Source organism: Notamacropus eugenii, chromosome 6 (assembly GCF_028372415.1).
Source record: "Notamacropus eugenii isolate mMacEug1 chromosome 6, mMacEug1.pri_v2, whole genome shotgun sequence".
In the NCBI taxonomy this organism is placed as follows: domain Eukaryota; kingdom Metazoa; phylum Chordata; class Mammalia; order Diprotodontia; family Macropodidae; genus Notamacropus; species Notamacropus eugenii.
The window spans coordinates 150,967,521-150,984,086 of record NC_092877.1 but is presented as its reverse complement, the minus strand read 5'-3'; the positions used below and the strand labels follow the sequence as shown (position 1 = coordinate 150,984,086).

At 35.7% G+C, this 16,566-nt stretch overlaps 1 protein-coding gene across 7 annotated transcripts in view; it reads right to left on the bottom strand.

Moving 5' to 3' along the window:
* ARFIP1 (ARF interacting protein 1) overlaps positions 1-16,566 on the bottom strand; it is a 149,927-nt gene that overhangs the window by 55,200 nt on the left and 78,161 nt on the right. For all 7 annotated transcript variants that reach the window (XM_072621275.1, XM_072621274.1, XM_072621270.1 and 4 more), the window contains 2 exons: positions 10,123-10,344; positions 2,149-2,306 (listed from right to left, as the gene is read on the bottom strand). In XM_072621275.1, the coding sequence (XP_072477376.1) occupies positions 2,149-2,306; positions 10,123-10,344 (380 nt within the window). The remainder of the gene's footprint in view (positions 1-2,148; positions 2,307-10,122; positions 10,345-16,566) is intronic.

The window sequence follows — 16,566 nt, the reverse complement described above, 5'->3', positions numbered from 1 at the left end:
GACCCTTGCCCTGAAAGCCAACATACTTCTGGTCAGGACAGAGGAGAAAATTTCACCACAAAACTTTTAATTGGGGATTCTCTTTAAATCTTCTGTCCTCAATGTTTCAACTTGAAGTCATCTGCCACAGTGTTTTGGTTGGGGGGTTCCTGCACTATTTCATAAAATATCACAGAAGGGAACAGATTAAGCTCAATGAAGGAAACCAAGATCATGTATTACACTCACAATGTAAATGGATTCCAGTATAGGAGACAAAAAACTGCTACCCAAGTTAAGGACACAGGCAAGCTTACTTCACTTGAGGCAAACACAGGACAAATTTACAAAAAATTTAGCAGAACAAAACAAAGAGCTTAAGGAACAGTTATCCACTTCACAAATGCTACTTGCTTCCTCACTTAGCCTAGTACACGTGAGATGCCACTTAATTCACAACTTTTCAGTTAATCTATGTGCTGTGTACGTTGAGCTAGAGATTTGTACCACATTTTTGTGAGGTTCAAAGAATTTCTCATAATTTAAATCTAAAGGTCTTCTTTAACTTAGCTCAAGGTTCAGGTTCCCAGGTTATATGCTAAACAGAAAGATGACCTAGCCTGTGCTCATATCGCTAAAAGATAATAGCAGAGACAAAATTCCTGTTCTGCAGCTTCTGTGTGCATGTTTGTTTTTGTTTCTGATTAAGATCCATAGAGAGAAGAAAATTTCATCAATTCATTAATTAAGAATAAACTTTCTAAAATGTACTTAGTTCAAAAGCATCCTTTTTGGGGCAGGGATCAAGTATTAATAGTTTTTTCCAATAATACAGGTGGATGTATTTGGAATAAGAGATAAGACCAACAATGGTGACAACCAAATGAAGGCCCTGCAAAGAAAGACAGGAGGGGAATCAAGAATTTCTATTAGACTCACTTGGAATTCCAGTCACCCAGAAGTTAAACGGCTAGCTCTGAAGGTCAGGTTTACCTTGGGTACTTATTTATTTGTGCAGCAAACTTTCATTGAGAGTCGTGATGCAGGGTCTGTACAAGACATGGCTGGAGATATGACCCTCGAGGAGTGTACAATGCAGTTAGAGACTTACACGCATAAAACTTGATAAAGCAGTACATAATTGAGTGCCAAAGAGAGTGGGAGAGATAACAAGTGATGAAAGATTTCAGTGGTGGCAAAGACCACTTAAAGGGAAAGCTCCATAGTGGCACTTGACCTGACTTTGAATTAGCTAGGTGGCAAAGACGTGAACAGTATTCCATATGGGGAACATACACTAAGTGAGATAAACAGAAACAGTGACAGTAAGTCTATTAGTTTGGTTAGAATGGAGAAATAATGTCAAGGAATAACAAGGAGATAAAACTATAAAGGCACACTCAGGGGACAGTACTGGATTAGAGGATTTGGGTTTGTTCTGGAAGCCCTAATAAACCACTACAAGTTTCCAAGAAGGGCAGGGACATATAACTGGTATTTCAAGAATATTAATTTGGTAGGAAGGAGAAGAGGACAGACACATGAATATCAGTTGTAAAGTTATTGTAATCCAAGAATTAGATAAAGAAATGAACTGGAAGTAGAAAGGATAGGTGAGGAGTTTTATAAAGTAGAGTGGAAAAAACTTGGGAAAAAGTGAAAGAGATGGATCCAAAGATGATTCAAGTTACAAAGTCAAAACGTTGAGGAAAATGGTGCCATAGGGAAAAAAATAAAGAATCTAGGAAAAAGAAGATCAATCACCCGACAAAGACAGTTTGTAGTGCTGACTATCACTAGATTTGCATAAGAAACTTGATGTTAACTTGAAGTCAATGTAGACAAAGAATTCTGTTAAAGGCTCTTAGGCAGGAAGGAACTTTTCCTATTGACTAAGCCCTGGAATTTTTTTAGTTATTTAAAAAAAAAAACCTTATATTATGGATTTTTTTTCCTTTCCCACTCATACCTAAGTGTCTTGATAGGGAAGGGAAAAAAAATGAAAACCCTTATATACATTTTATCTTATGCCATAAGTTAACATGTTATTCTATACTTATTACTTGATTTTTAAATTACCTTAAAATTATTTTTACCAGTTAAGATGCATGAATTACAGTTTTGAGTACTGTACAAAAGATGGACATTACAACAAAAAGATACACTCACCTGACACTTTCATATTGTTTCACAGTCATTAATGTATCTTCTATTGTTTTGCTCACCAAAGTGTTCACACTTGCAATAAAAAAATTAATAGCTCCAAGAAGAGTTTCTCCATTTTTAGCCAGCAGTTTCTGGGTATCTGCATTGTAGCCAAATTCTTCCTAAAATAAAGAAAATACATAGGTCATATAACTAACCTTGCTATATGTTAGTAAACCTTATAGAAAAAATATGAATATCACCAGGAGGAAAATATTTAATCTAGAAATCAAGATGAATTTTTCAAATTAACAACTTTGCTCCTGGACAACTCGATCTTCTTAGTACATAAATATTAACATATTTTCCCCATACAACTTGTCACCTAGCATCTATTGGGCAACTCTGCAACAGTATTCTAGGTATGAATTCATTAAAAATAATCACTCAGCTATCCTGATTTAATTTCATTATACATTACATTTTACTCAATAAATCTTATAGATTGCATTTTCAAATGTGGAAAGTCTTATGACCCAGTTTTATACATCGCTGAATATTTTGATGCTCTGGGTCCAACATATTACTGATTAATGGAAACACCTGATTGTGTTAAAAATCAGGACAGAATTAATTAGTACAATTTTGACTCAGCATTCTACAATGAATGCAAAGCACATTAATTTGTTGTCAACAGTGGGTCATTAAAAGGTGTAGTAATTTTGAAAAGATGGAAATTTTAGTTAACACTGTAACATCAGATCAGTACCTAGAGTTCTGGGCATGGATTCAAATCCTGTCTCTAACACTTTTAGCTACGCTCAGGAATGGGGGCAAATCATTTGGTCCCCTTAAGCCTCCAATGTAATACCCACTTGACAGGGCTCAGGGAAGGCTCAGATAAAAGTGTATAGAAAGCATTCTGCAAGCCTTAAAGCACAATGCAAATGTCAGTCATCATCTTCATCACTATTATTAATACAAATTTTACTCTAAATGAGGCAGGTAGTCTCACAAGAAAAAAAATATTAAAAGTTTAATAACCCTTATTGTGTTGTAAGCCTTTTCCTTCAAGACAGCCCATGTGACTCTCTCTCTGTCTCTCTCTCTCTCTCTCTATATATATATGCATATGTATTCCCTTTGGGTCTGGTTATCAAAATTTCATAGCACAGAATAACCAAGTACTACTTTACACATTGGTGCTTTCTTCCTCTATGAGGCAGCTGGTGATGCCATGGATAGAGCTCTGGGTCTGGAAAGTCAAGAAGATTTCAGTTCAAATCTGGTCTCAGATACTTTACTAGCTATTTTGTTTGCCTCAATTTTCTCCACTGTAAAATGGGAATAATGGAGCATCTACCTCACAGGGTGGTTGTGAGGATCAAGTGAGATCATATTTGTAAAGCGCTTAGCACAGTGCCTGGCACACAGTAGGTTCTATTTAAATGCTCATTCCTTTCCTTATCCTCTATCATTATAAATAAAAAGGCACATGCCAAACTGAACACAAATAACGTTAGTCAGGTTACTTAGTTTTTTTTGATTTGCTGAACGCAGCTGCTGTTATACAAGTTGTGAGTAACTCAAACATAATTCTGTCAGCTTTATTGGAGGTGGTGTAGGAGAATAAAAAGAGCTGCAGTTTTAAAATACATTTATGACGTCTGAACAATAAAGATCCTTCTCTAGAGAATGGAAGGCTGGGAGAGCAGCGGCTACTTTTGCTTTTTGCTTTGCATCCCACCCAGGAGCTTAGCCTAGTGCCTAGAAGACAGTGAATATTAAATAAATGCTTCTTGATCAATGACTGACTGATAGATTATAGAGAGCAAGAAGGTGTATTATATTTGGGCTACATGACGCATTTCATTTGCTGTTCCTTAATAAGAAAAAGCTGAAGTTAAGAACCATTTATGGGGCTGATTGTTACAGATGCAGGTATAGGCTTTGGATTAGAAAACCAGAGGTCCATTCTCACTGCAATTTTATGATAAAATGGTAAAATTAGAATTAAAATGTTAATGGGTGGAAATCTCTGTATTTCAGTTCATACAAATATGCTTTACCAAAAAAAAGGCCAAGACTCCCATCTTTCTTTCAATACAGCATCATTAAGCACACCTTCTAATATGTCACATTTCCACAACATTTGGCTTTTCTTTTTTTTTTTTTTTTTTTAGTGTAAGTCCACAATCCCTCATGATCAAGCCTGGAGCTGTTTCATAGGGTTAGCCATAGAATATGCCCAACTAAGAAGCTGGTCATAATAAAGATTATTAAACTTTTAAGGTTTTTTTTTCTGCTATTATACTTAAAAAGGATGTATTACATAAGGAATAAGCAAGCAGTAAGAACTGTAAGGTCTCATGACAGATTTTTTAATCCTGCTACAAAGACAAACAGTCTTTAAAAATGAAATGTTAAAATTAAGCCCCTTCCTCCCCCCACCATTCTAAATACAAACAGATAATTATGAGTTAATTCTAATATGCTAAGTGAACTTTCTGAGGCAGACCTGACTCAGATATATTCTAATTAAATACTAGTTTGATGAAGCTTTTATAAGAGGGACAGTGTGGTATAACAGTAACGGACACTGAACTGAGAAAGCTGGGGTTGGGTCTAGGGTCTACCATGAATTAGCTCATTGTAAGACTCAGGGTGAGCAATACTGCCTCTCTGAGCCTCAGTTCACATACCCTTACGTATGAGGAGACAGAAATATTCCTTGCTCATGGTTTAGGAAATGCAAATCTCAAATTTTATAAAAATAGGATACTTCATAGAAGCAGTTAAAGTCAAAGAAAAACCAGATAGATGGGCATGCATATCAAGAGTCATGAAACTGAACTAGAGAAAAGAAATTTACTGTTAAAGGGAGAATACAAACTGTTTTTTTGGTAGATAGGAAAAAAAAGAGAAATGATTAACAGAATAATATTAGGGCTCTATTTCTGGTTTCTACTGTATATAAAAAGTAAATGCTAAACTCTAGTCTCAAATATGCAGGGATATGGAATTACTATTAAAGTCAAAACTACTGAGAAAATTAAAGAATTGCTTAGCGAAGCTGTGAGTCACACCATGCCAAATACTACTATCAACTATCAACTATAATGAGTTAAATGATCTAAACAGAAAACAATTAAAAAATGATTAGAGAAAAGAGCACTATATTTGTCTTAAATATGGAGAAGGGAAACATCATATTAATTCCCACTAGTAAAACTGCTCCTTGATGGAAGGGCCTGAGTTATTTCTTTTCCTCATATGAACTTAGCACAGTGCTTAATAATAGTAGATGCCTAATAAATGCTTACTGAATTGAAAAAAGATAAGAGTATTGAAAACAAAATTAATGAGTTTTTAGAAAAATAAAATAATTTTTCATAACAGCTGGGAGCATATTTAAAATAAAATTTTTTGTAATTTTGAAACGTAAAAAGATTGTACTGCAAACTTATTAGGTTCTATAAAAGCAATAAGCACTCTTCAAAAGAAATGGTCAAAGGACAAGAACAGCTATTTTTGAAGGAAGAAATATAAATTGGGAATAACCACATTAAAAAAGATACCCAAATTCCTTAATAAGCAGGGAAATGTAAGTTAAAACAGCCAAAGAAAAACCTTGTACACACTTAATAGGGAAAAAAATGCAAAACATGATAAAATTAAATAGTCATGGTACTATAATAACCAGATACTACATTATATTGTCAGTGGAGCATAAGCCTAGTGTCAATGAGCTACAAAATTAATCTTATGACCCAGTAATTACATCACTAGTGCTTTACCCTAAAAAAAAAAAAAAAATCACAAAAAGGAGAGAAAAGTCTTATCTACATAGAAACATTTGTGGCTATTTTATAATAGCAAAAACCGAGAAATAATATATATGTCCAACTACTGGAGAAAGGCAGCTTAATTTAATGATGAAGAGGCATTATGAAACTGAAAATAAATTTCTTAAGGAAAAAACTAAATAAAACTCCAAGTCCTGAAACGGATTCAATGATAAACTTTCAATAAGGGGTTAATAAATTATATGGAACCATAGTAATTGGGATTACTGACAATCTGACTTCTGCAAATTTTACCTAATTTTCCAACCTGTCTAACAACCTTCTCCTTATCACAAAAATTTTGCTCACACCAAAGTAAATCCTTTTCTTCATATTGTTTCCTTTTTAAACAAGTTTTATCGATGTGTTCTATTTTTATATTACAAATATTTACAGATTACCCCTCACTCAGGTCTTTTGTAATAAAATAACTAAGTAAAATGAACAATATAGTGACCTAATTCGAAAGTACATGAAACATTACATATCTATATAGCAACCCTCCCACCTCTCAATTTAATAGAAAAACTTAATTAACAAAAATCTATTTTTGTTCTTTTCTACCTCTCACTCTAATAAAAAAAGAGGAGAAAGGAAAAACAAATTCCTTATAACAAATATGTGGAATCATACAAAACAAATTCTCTCATTGGCTATATAAAAAAAAGTATGTCTTATACTGTACCCTAAATTTACCACCCCTCTCCAAGGAGATGAATAGTATGTTTCATCATTGTTCTTCTGGAATCATGAATGGCCAGCATAGTGATCACAGTCTGCACAGCTTTCCAAGCCATTTGTCTTTATAGCACTCTTGTTATTATATAAACTATTCTTTTGATTTTGCTCACTTCACTCTGTGTCAGTTTTTATAACTCTCTCTAGACTTCTCTAAAATCATCTCCTCCTTGCAGCATAGCAGTTCCCCATCACATTCATATGCCATAACTTATCTATGTCATTCTTCAACTGATGGGCATCCCTTTAGTTTCCAGTCTTTTGCCGTCAAATAAAGAGCTGCTAAAAATATTTTGGTACATATAGGACCTCTTCCTATTTCTTAGATCTTTGGGAGTGTAATAGGGCTGGCAGTGTGTATAGCTAGATCACTGGTGCATAATGATTTTTGTGTATAATTCCAAACTGTTTTCTAGAACGACTGTATGTATTCACAAGTTCACCAACAATTCATTATTGTGCCTGTTTTCCCTAGCTTCTTCATTGTTTACTGTCTTCTTTTTTTGTCATCCTTGCCAATATGTGAGATGGCATCTCAGAACTGATTAATTAGCATCTCTAATTAGTAATGATTTTGAGCACTTTTTATATAGCTAAAGATAGCTTGGGTTTCTTCCCTTGAGAACTGTCTGTTCATTTCCCTTTTTATCTTTTTATTGGGAAAGGGGTCTTCTCCAACTGATAAGTGATCCAAAAGTATGAGTAAACAGTTTTCAGAGGAAAAAAATCTAAGAATAAATGCTCTAATTTACTAATAATTTAAGAAATGAAAATTAAAACAAACGTGATCTCAGGCCCAATCAGCTTAGCAAAGATGACAGAAGAAGAAAGGAAACTGGCAAATGTGGGAGAAGCTGCGGGGAAAAACCAGGTACACAAATGCACCATCGGTAGGACTGAGAACTGGTGTGGCTAGTCTGAAAAGCAATTTGGAACCATGCTTAAACAACTACTAACTTCATACCCATCGGCCCAGCGAGGCTGCTGCTAAGTCTGTACCTACAAAGAGATTGGAGAGTGAAGGAGAAGACTACAACGTACACAAAAATACTTAGAGCAGCTGTTTTTGTGGTGGCAAAGAATGGGAATCTGAGGGAAGGCCCATCAACTGGAAATGGATGAACAAGTTATGGCATGTAAATGTGAGGGAATATGACTGTCCTGTACGAAATGATTCTGAAGGAGATGACTTCAGAGAAACTTAGGAAGATTTGTATGAACTGATGCAAAGTGAAGTGAGCAGAATCTAGGGAACAATTTCTATAATAAGAAACAATTTTGTAAAGACCTAGGAATTCTGATCAACAAAATTAAAACCACAGTTCCAGGAAGATTCGGGATAAAATGGATATAAGACCCAGATATGAAAGGTCACATTATAAGCAAATCAGAGAAACATGGAAAAAATACCCATCTGAACTATAGATAGAAGAAAAGTACATGAGCAAACAAGAAATAGAGAGGATAGTAGAAGATAAAATGGATCATTTTGATTACATAAAATTAAAGTTTTGCATTAACAAATCCAATAAAGCTAACGTTAACAGGGAAAAATTGACTGGAGAAAAAAATCTTGGCAGCAAGTTTCTCTGATAAAGATCTTATTTACAAAATGGATAATAAAAAAATCAAAGCAGGACACTAAAAAAAAAAAAGGCAGTAGTATTTTCATGCTGGTAATAAATTTTTTTTATTACTTAAAACAAGAAAGTTTAGGTTAACAAGGATGGCCAAGCAATAACTATGTATCAAATGAATACTTTTAGGAACAAACATTAAAATTTATACTCTAAAAATTCATAATTTACATTACTGGCTTAGGTAAATAATGGATATATTATGAAGTCAGTCAAGCAGGTAACCACTTGCCCACTTAACAAGAGCCATTACTACATGAGACTTGAAGACTGGGCAAGTAGCTGTTCAGATGAATCAGAGCTTTTTAGCTACTCCTGTTACTACTCCTGAACAGACAAAACATGGTGGTGACTAGTTTTAATTAGACAACTAGGAGAGTTGTTCATTACATACATATACCGTAACTTGCATGTCAATTCCCTAAATGATGGCCACTTCCCTTAGTTTTCAATTCACTGCCAAAGACAAAAAAGAACTAATATAAATAATTTCATATGTCTGGGTCTTCTTTCTTTGATATCTTTGGAGTAGAGCTGTGCTCTCTCTTGGTCAAAGGGCATATGCAGTTTAGTAAACTTTCAGACAAACTCAATGTATGAATCTGTATGGTTTACCAATGCATACTTATTACCAGGATGCCCCTCCCTCCCCTACACCTATGGGGTTTTTTCTCCCCCAATGGAAGGAGAGAAAATAAATGCTTCCTTAACTGAAAAAATAAAAAGGGAGTGTTGTACTTTATTAAAAACTAGAACCCTATAACACTTCCTTCCTCCAAAAAATTCTTTAGGATTGCTTCTAAACTTTAAATGAACAATGTTCATAACATCTCAGAGTTGGAATCTATATAATGGATCTACATAATGAATCCATATAATAGACCACATTTATTCATGATTTTAAGGTTTGAAAGCATATTACACATATTGTTATCATTTGGTCCTTAAAACAACTCTATAGTCTTAAAAGAAGCTAAATGACTTACCCAGAGTCACCAAGATAAAAAGGGATTTGACCTAAAGTTTTCTGACTCCAAAGCCAATGCTCTTTCCATTACACCATACTGTAACTCAAAGGACATTCTACTAACAATGCAAGATAGTGCTTGTTAACTTGCTCTCTAGTCCTATACATACTAGCAAAAGAAAATTCCATTGCAACATAACTGACAAGTATTCCAGATTAGGGTCTTTGCTTAAAGGCCTCTGGGGGGTAGAGGTGAGGGCAGAGACTCACTCTGTCTAGAGGCAGTCCAAAGCACTTCTGGAGTTGTTCCTTACATGGAGCCCAAGTTTACTTCTACTGTGCTTAGTTCTGCTGTTTGGGACACTAAGAAGAACAAAGTCAACGTTCCTTCCGTAAGACAGCCCTTCAAACACTTGGGAGACAGCTACCATGTGTCCCCCAAGTCTTGTTTTCCTTGGGTGATACATCCTCAATTTCTTCAATTCATGTGGCTCATGAACTCCAGCTCACGCTCAGGGGGCTGAATCATTTGAGACAGCACACAAAGTGCTCTTCCCAATGCATGCAATTCTAGTTATATATAAGTTCATTAATGATTTCTTTAGTATCATTTATTTTAATTCTAAACTTATGTTTCTATTGTGTCTTCAAAACAAGGCTTCCCTAAATCGTGTATAACATATATATCAGAAAATGGACTGGTCTATCACTCCCCTGTAACATGTGTGACTATGTGCATACAGACATGCATATTTACATATGTATGTATTCCCTTACCCCACCCCCTGCCAATTCATTAGAAGACGCTTACATGGAGTTCCAGGGACTTCAAACTCAGGTCAGCAAATGCATCTCCGAGTTGCCTCTGAGTGTGTATCATCTGGAAGAGCTGGGAGGACAGTGTCTGGGCCAGTTTCAATATGTTTTCATATTTTCTCTTGTTTTCTCTTAATATATCAATCTGAGCTTCCAGTTCAAGGTCCACTGTTCTTGAGCCACGGCCCAGCTTCTCAGAGATAATCTGACGAGTACACTAAAAGCAGAAAGATCAACTTCATTTAGAAAAAAAATTAAAATGATGTAATAACTCAAAAGTTACCTATGTTACAATGTGTAGTGTACACCCTTTTTTGGCTTCTAAAGAGCTTTCTGCAACCTTATGCAATCACCCCTCCCAAATTCAGAATGTATACCAAACTGAAAAGTGTCTGACTCCTCACAAGTTTATCAGGACTCAGCAAGAATGTTTACCGAACAAGTCTCAACTCTTACTAATCTGAATATGTACATTTGTTTTCAGACAGTAATTAGGGTTAACTACCTAATCGTAATCTGTCAAATAAAATTTATTTCTCTTGGTGAAATAAGTTTTAATTTTTTACTGTATTCTAAAAACTGTGGGGACAGTGTTAGAGTATGAAATCTTGAATAGTAAAGAAAAAAAAAGGTGAACTTCACTGAGTAGACAAGGAGGCCCTGAAGTTTCTGATCAGGATAAGATGGTCTAGATCCAGTGTAGTCCTGACTCTACCCATATTACCTATGTGTCCTTTACCTCTCTGATTCTGTTTGCCTCATCTACAGAATGAGAGGATTAGACTCCATGGTCTGAGATTCATTTCCACTCTAGCTCTATGATTACATGAATTCACTAGAATATTAAAGGCTTAAACAAAAGAAGGTCAAGGGAAGGCCTCTTCCTACCTGGGCCTGGGAAGACTTGACTATGTTTTCAGGAAGAGAAAAGAACCAAAGGACAGAGAGAATCAGCAATGCATGACTGCTGATGGCATGACTGGCACTGCTGACTGCTCTTTCACCTGTATAGTAACTCTTCTGAGAACATCTGAGCAGGTAGGTATGTCTCAGGCATTAGGCATATTTATTTACCAGGCATCTGCAGGTATATTTTAAGACTAAAAAAGATCAAAGCCTTCTAAGCTCCTCATCTCTCCTCACCCACTCCTCAGAACTTCTCAGCATCACCACCTGTCTTCCTCTCCTTTCCTCTGACCACTGAAGATCTATTTCTCATTAATATTAATTCTCCCTACTGAAGCTTTGATCTCATTCCCTCCTGCCCAAAGGATTACTTTTCACTAAGGGTAATTCCCTTTATCTGAGGCTTTGTCCCATTCACTCCTGTTCTCTAGGATCTCGCACAATGTCTATGAAGTCTAAGGGTCTGGTTCACATCTCATCTCTGGTACTTATGAAAGAAATGGACTCAATGGTCTAAATCCTTTGATCTCCCTCTCTTCCCCTGCCCTTTCTCTCACTCTCCACTGACTACATATGCCTACAAAACATTTAGGTTTCCCCATCCAAAAAAAAAAAAAAGGTCCCCTCAACCCTCTGATTTTCATAAAGCCCCTGTCTCCACATTGGTACATCCAATGTTTCCACTGTCTTATCCTCTAACTCTTTTTGAATCCTTATTATCTGGCTTCTGTCTCCTCTGCTGTCTGCTCTTTCGAAGGTCATCAATGACCTGCTAATCATGATATCCAATGGCCTTCTCTGAAACATACGGAATACCCCCTTCTATTTACTATATGCTTTCTTTTTGGGCTATAGACAAACTTCATTCTCCTGTTCTCTCTTCATCTCTCTACTTCTTCTGTCTTCTTCATTGGAAGACCTGATTTAAATCTGGCCTTAGACAATTATTAGCTGTGTGACCCTGGATGAGTCACTTAACCCTATTTGCCTTAATTCCTTTTCTGTGAAATGAGTTGGAGAAGGAAATAGCAAAACACTCCAGTATCTCTACCCGGAAAATACCAAACAGGGTCACGAAGAGTTGGACATGACTGAAATGATCAAACAACAACAAAAATCTTTCTTGTGAATTAGATCTGGTGATGTCACTGCTGTTCAAAATTCTTTATTGGTTTCTTCCTGCCAACCAAGTGAAATTCAAACTCCTTAACTGGCATTCAAGGTTTTCAAATATCTAGCAGACCCTCCCTTTCTAGCTTTACGTTATAATTCAATCCATTTATGTTATGCTGTACCCAAACTAGACTGTTTTCTGTTCCTTAAACTTACCTAGTGCTTTATCACCTCTGATAGAGTTCATGCCTGAAGTGTCCTATGTATATTTATCTGTTGAATTTCTACCCATCTAAAAATCTCAATTTAATTGCTTTTTTCTACAGAAGGCCTTCCTTGATCCCCATATTGGTAATCATTTTTCTTGGACCTTGGAAAGAATTTTATTTATTTGTGTGTTTATTTATTTATCTATTTATTCTTACTTCTCTAATACACTTAATGATTTATCATTGTATACTGTACCTATACATCTTATTTCCCTCTTTTTAGAGTGCCAGTTTCATAAAGGCAAGGGTTATAGCATACAAAATTTTTTCATCTTCCTAATATAGTTTTCTACCCAAAGTAAGAACTAAATAAATCTTAGCTGAATTTGAATTCCATACAAATAAGATTTGTGGTAATAATGCTTCTGTAAACTAACCAACCTGTCCTGAATCAATGCCTTATTGTGACAGAGGGCTTGTGTAGCTCAATGAAACTATGAGCTATGTCACACAGGGTTACCTAAGACAGACAGGTCATAGTGGAGAGTTCTGACAAAAAGTGATCCACTGGAGAAGGAAATGACAAACCACTCTTGTATCTTTGCCAGGAAAATCCTACAGATAGTATTAAAATTACATAAGACATGATAGAAGAAGAGCCCCCTCAACCCAATGTTATGGAGAAGAGAAAAGGAGAATGAAATCGCTGGGCCAAAGCAAAAAGGAAGCTCTGCTGTAGATGTCTGATGCTGTAAACATCAGTACACAGGAACTTAGAATGTGAGATCTACGAACCAATGTAAGCTGTGTATGGTCAAGAAAAGGATGGAAAAATTAAACACTGACAGTAACAAGAATAATGAGTTTTAATTCAGGTGATCATAACATAAGATATAGAGTAGCTCTCACAGCCAGTAAAAGGGTGAGAATAGCAGTACTAGGCTATAACCTCAAAAATGACAATAACATCTGCTGGAATCCAAGGCAAATTGTTCAATGTCACAGTAATATAAGTCTATGCTCTAAACACTGATACTGACGAGGCCAAAGTTGCCCAGTTCTTTGAAGACCTACAATATCTAGAAATAACCTCAAAAAAAAGATGTCACGTTCATCATAGGGGATTGGAATGCTAAAGTAGGAAACCGAAAGATAATTTGGAATAACAGGCAAGTTTGTTCTTGGAGTACAAAAAGAAGCAGGGCAGAAATGCATAATATTTTCTCAAGGTAACTCATTGGTCATAGGAAACATTCTTTTTAAAAAACTCAAAAGGTGATTCTATACATGGACATCACCAGATGATCAATATCAAAATCAGATATGTTGCAACCAAAGGTAGAAAATCTCTCTGTAGTCAGTTAAAACATGATCTGGAGCTGACTATGGCTCAGATCATGAACTTCTTTACTGCTAAATTTAAGACTTAAATTGAACAAAGTAAGAAAAACCATCATAACATATTGGCATGACCTAAATAACCTCCCTTATGAACACAAGTAGACGTGATGAACAGATTTAGAGAATGAGATGTGGTAGACAGAGTGCCTGATGGATCACAGACAGAGATTTGTGATATTGTACAGGAGGCAACAACAACGAAAAATTTAAAAAAAAAAAAAAGCAAGAAAGCAAGATGGCGGTCTGATGAGGCTTTACAAAGAGCTGAGGAAAGAATGAAAGTGAGAGAGAAAGGAGAAAGCGAAAGATGCACACAAGTCAATGTACAATTCCAAAGAACAGCAAGGAGAGATAAAGAGGTGTTCTTCAATGAGCAATGCAAAGAAACAGAAGAAAGTAACAGAACAGGAAAGATAAAAGATCTTTTCCAAGAAAATGAAAATATCAAGGGAATTGTTTCAGACAAAATTGGGCATGATGAAAGACAAAAATGGAAGGAACTTGACAGAAGGAAGAGAGATTAAGAAGAGGTGGCAGAAATATACAGAAGAATTACTTAAGACAGACACCTGTGTGGTTACTGATGGAGGGCCAGATGTCTTGGAGAATGAAGCCAAATGGACCTTAGGAAGCAGGACTAACAAGAAGGCATGTGGGAGTGAGGGAATTCCAGCTGAGTTATTTAAAATCCCAAAAAAGAATACTGTTAAAGCATGGCATTCAATATGCCAGCAAATCTGGAAAACTCAATGGTGGCCACTGGATGGGAAAAAATCAGTTTACATCCCATTATTTCCTAATTGATAAATGGTCAAAAAATATGAACAGGAAGTTTTCAGATGAAGAAATGAAAGCTCTCTATAGTCATAAAAATGCTCTAAATCATTATTAATTAAAGAAGTGTGAATTAAAACAATTCTGAGGTACCACCTCACACCTATCAGAATGGCTAATAATGACAAAAAAGGAAAGTGATAAATGTTAGAAAGGATGTGGGATACTAATGTACTGTTGGAGAACAATATGGAATTATGCCCAAAGGGTCATAAAATTGTGCATACTCTTTGATCTATCAATACCACTACTAGATCTGTAATCCAAAGAAATTTTTTTTAAAAAGGGTGAAAGGACCTATCTGTACAAAAATATTTATAGTAGCTCCTTTTGTAGTGGCTAAGAACTGGAAATCAAAGTGATGCCCATCAATTGGGAAATGAATGAACTAACTGTGGTATGTGATTGTAATGGAATATTATTGGGCTATCAGAAATGATAAGCAGAATGATTTCAGAAAAACCTGCAAAGACTCCCAGGAACTGATGCAAAGTGGAGTGAGTAGAACCAGGAGAATACGATACACAGTAACAGCAACATTGTAACAATGATCAACTGTGAATGACTTAGCTGTTCTCAGCGATGCAATACAAAGGACTCATGATGAAAAATGCTTCGCATATCCCAAGAAAGACCTGATAGGAGTCTGTGGATGCTGAACAAAGCAGATTATTTTTCACTTTGTTTTTTTCATGGGTTAGTTATTTGGAACTGTGTCTTCTTCCACAACATGACTAACATGGATGTGACTGCACATGTATAACCTATATCAAAATGCTTACTGTTTCAGGAGAAGAGAAGGAGAAAATTTGGAACTCAAAATTTTTTAAAAATGAATGCTAAAAATTGTTTTTACATATAATTAGGAAAAAATAAGATATTATTTTAAAAAATGAAGGATTAAAAAAAATAAAAAGGCAATGCCAAAGAATGTTCAAATTGCTGAACAACTACACTAATTCCAGCAAGGTTATACTCACGATTCTGCAAGCTAAACTTCAGCCTATGTGAAGTGAAAATTCCCAGAAAAGCAGGCTGGTTTTCAAAAAGGTAAAGGAATTGCCAGCGTTCACTGGATTATGGAGAAAGCATGGGAGGAGCTCCAGAAAAATATCTACTTCTGCTTCAGTGACTACACCAAAGCCTTTGACTGTCTAGATCAAAACAAAATATGGCAAGTTCTTAAAGAGACAATAGTATCAGATTATCTTACTTGTCTCCTGAGGAACTTGTATGCAGGTCAAGAAGCAAGTTAGAACCCAACACGGAACGACTGCTTGGTTTAAAACTGGGAAAGAAGTACAACAAGGCTACATATTGTCTTATTTATTTAACTATAGAGTACAATGTAAAATGCCAGGCTGAACAAATCAAAAGCTGGAATCAAGGCTGCGGGGAGAAATACCAATTATTCAGATATGTAGATGATTCCACTTTGATGGCAGAAAGCACAGAAGAATTAAGGAAGAAAGAAGAGAGTGTAAAGCTGACATGAAGCTTACCATTAAAAAAAACAAGATCATGGTAACTGGAGACATAACTTCCTGGCAAATAGAGGGAGAAGAAATGGAAACAATACCAGATTTTGTATTCTTGAGCTCAAAGATGGCGACTGTAGCCATGAAATTAAAAGACCCTTGCTCCTTAAAAGGAAAGCTATGGCAAATATGGACAGCATTTTACAAAGCAGACATCACCTTTCCAACAAAGGTCCATATAGTCAAAGCTATGGTTTTTCTAGTAGTAAAGGATGGCTGTGACAGTAAGAAAAGCTGAATGCTGCAGAACTGACATTTTTGAATTGAAGTGCTGTAGAAGACTTCTGAGATCCCTTTGAGATCAAATCAGTAAATACTCAAAGAAACTAATTCAGGCTATTCCCTGGAAGCACAAATGCTGAAGCTGAAACTTATATACTTTGGTCATATAAGGAGAAAACAGGACTCACTGGAAAAGACCCTGATGTTGGAAAAGAT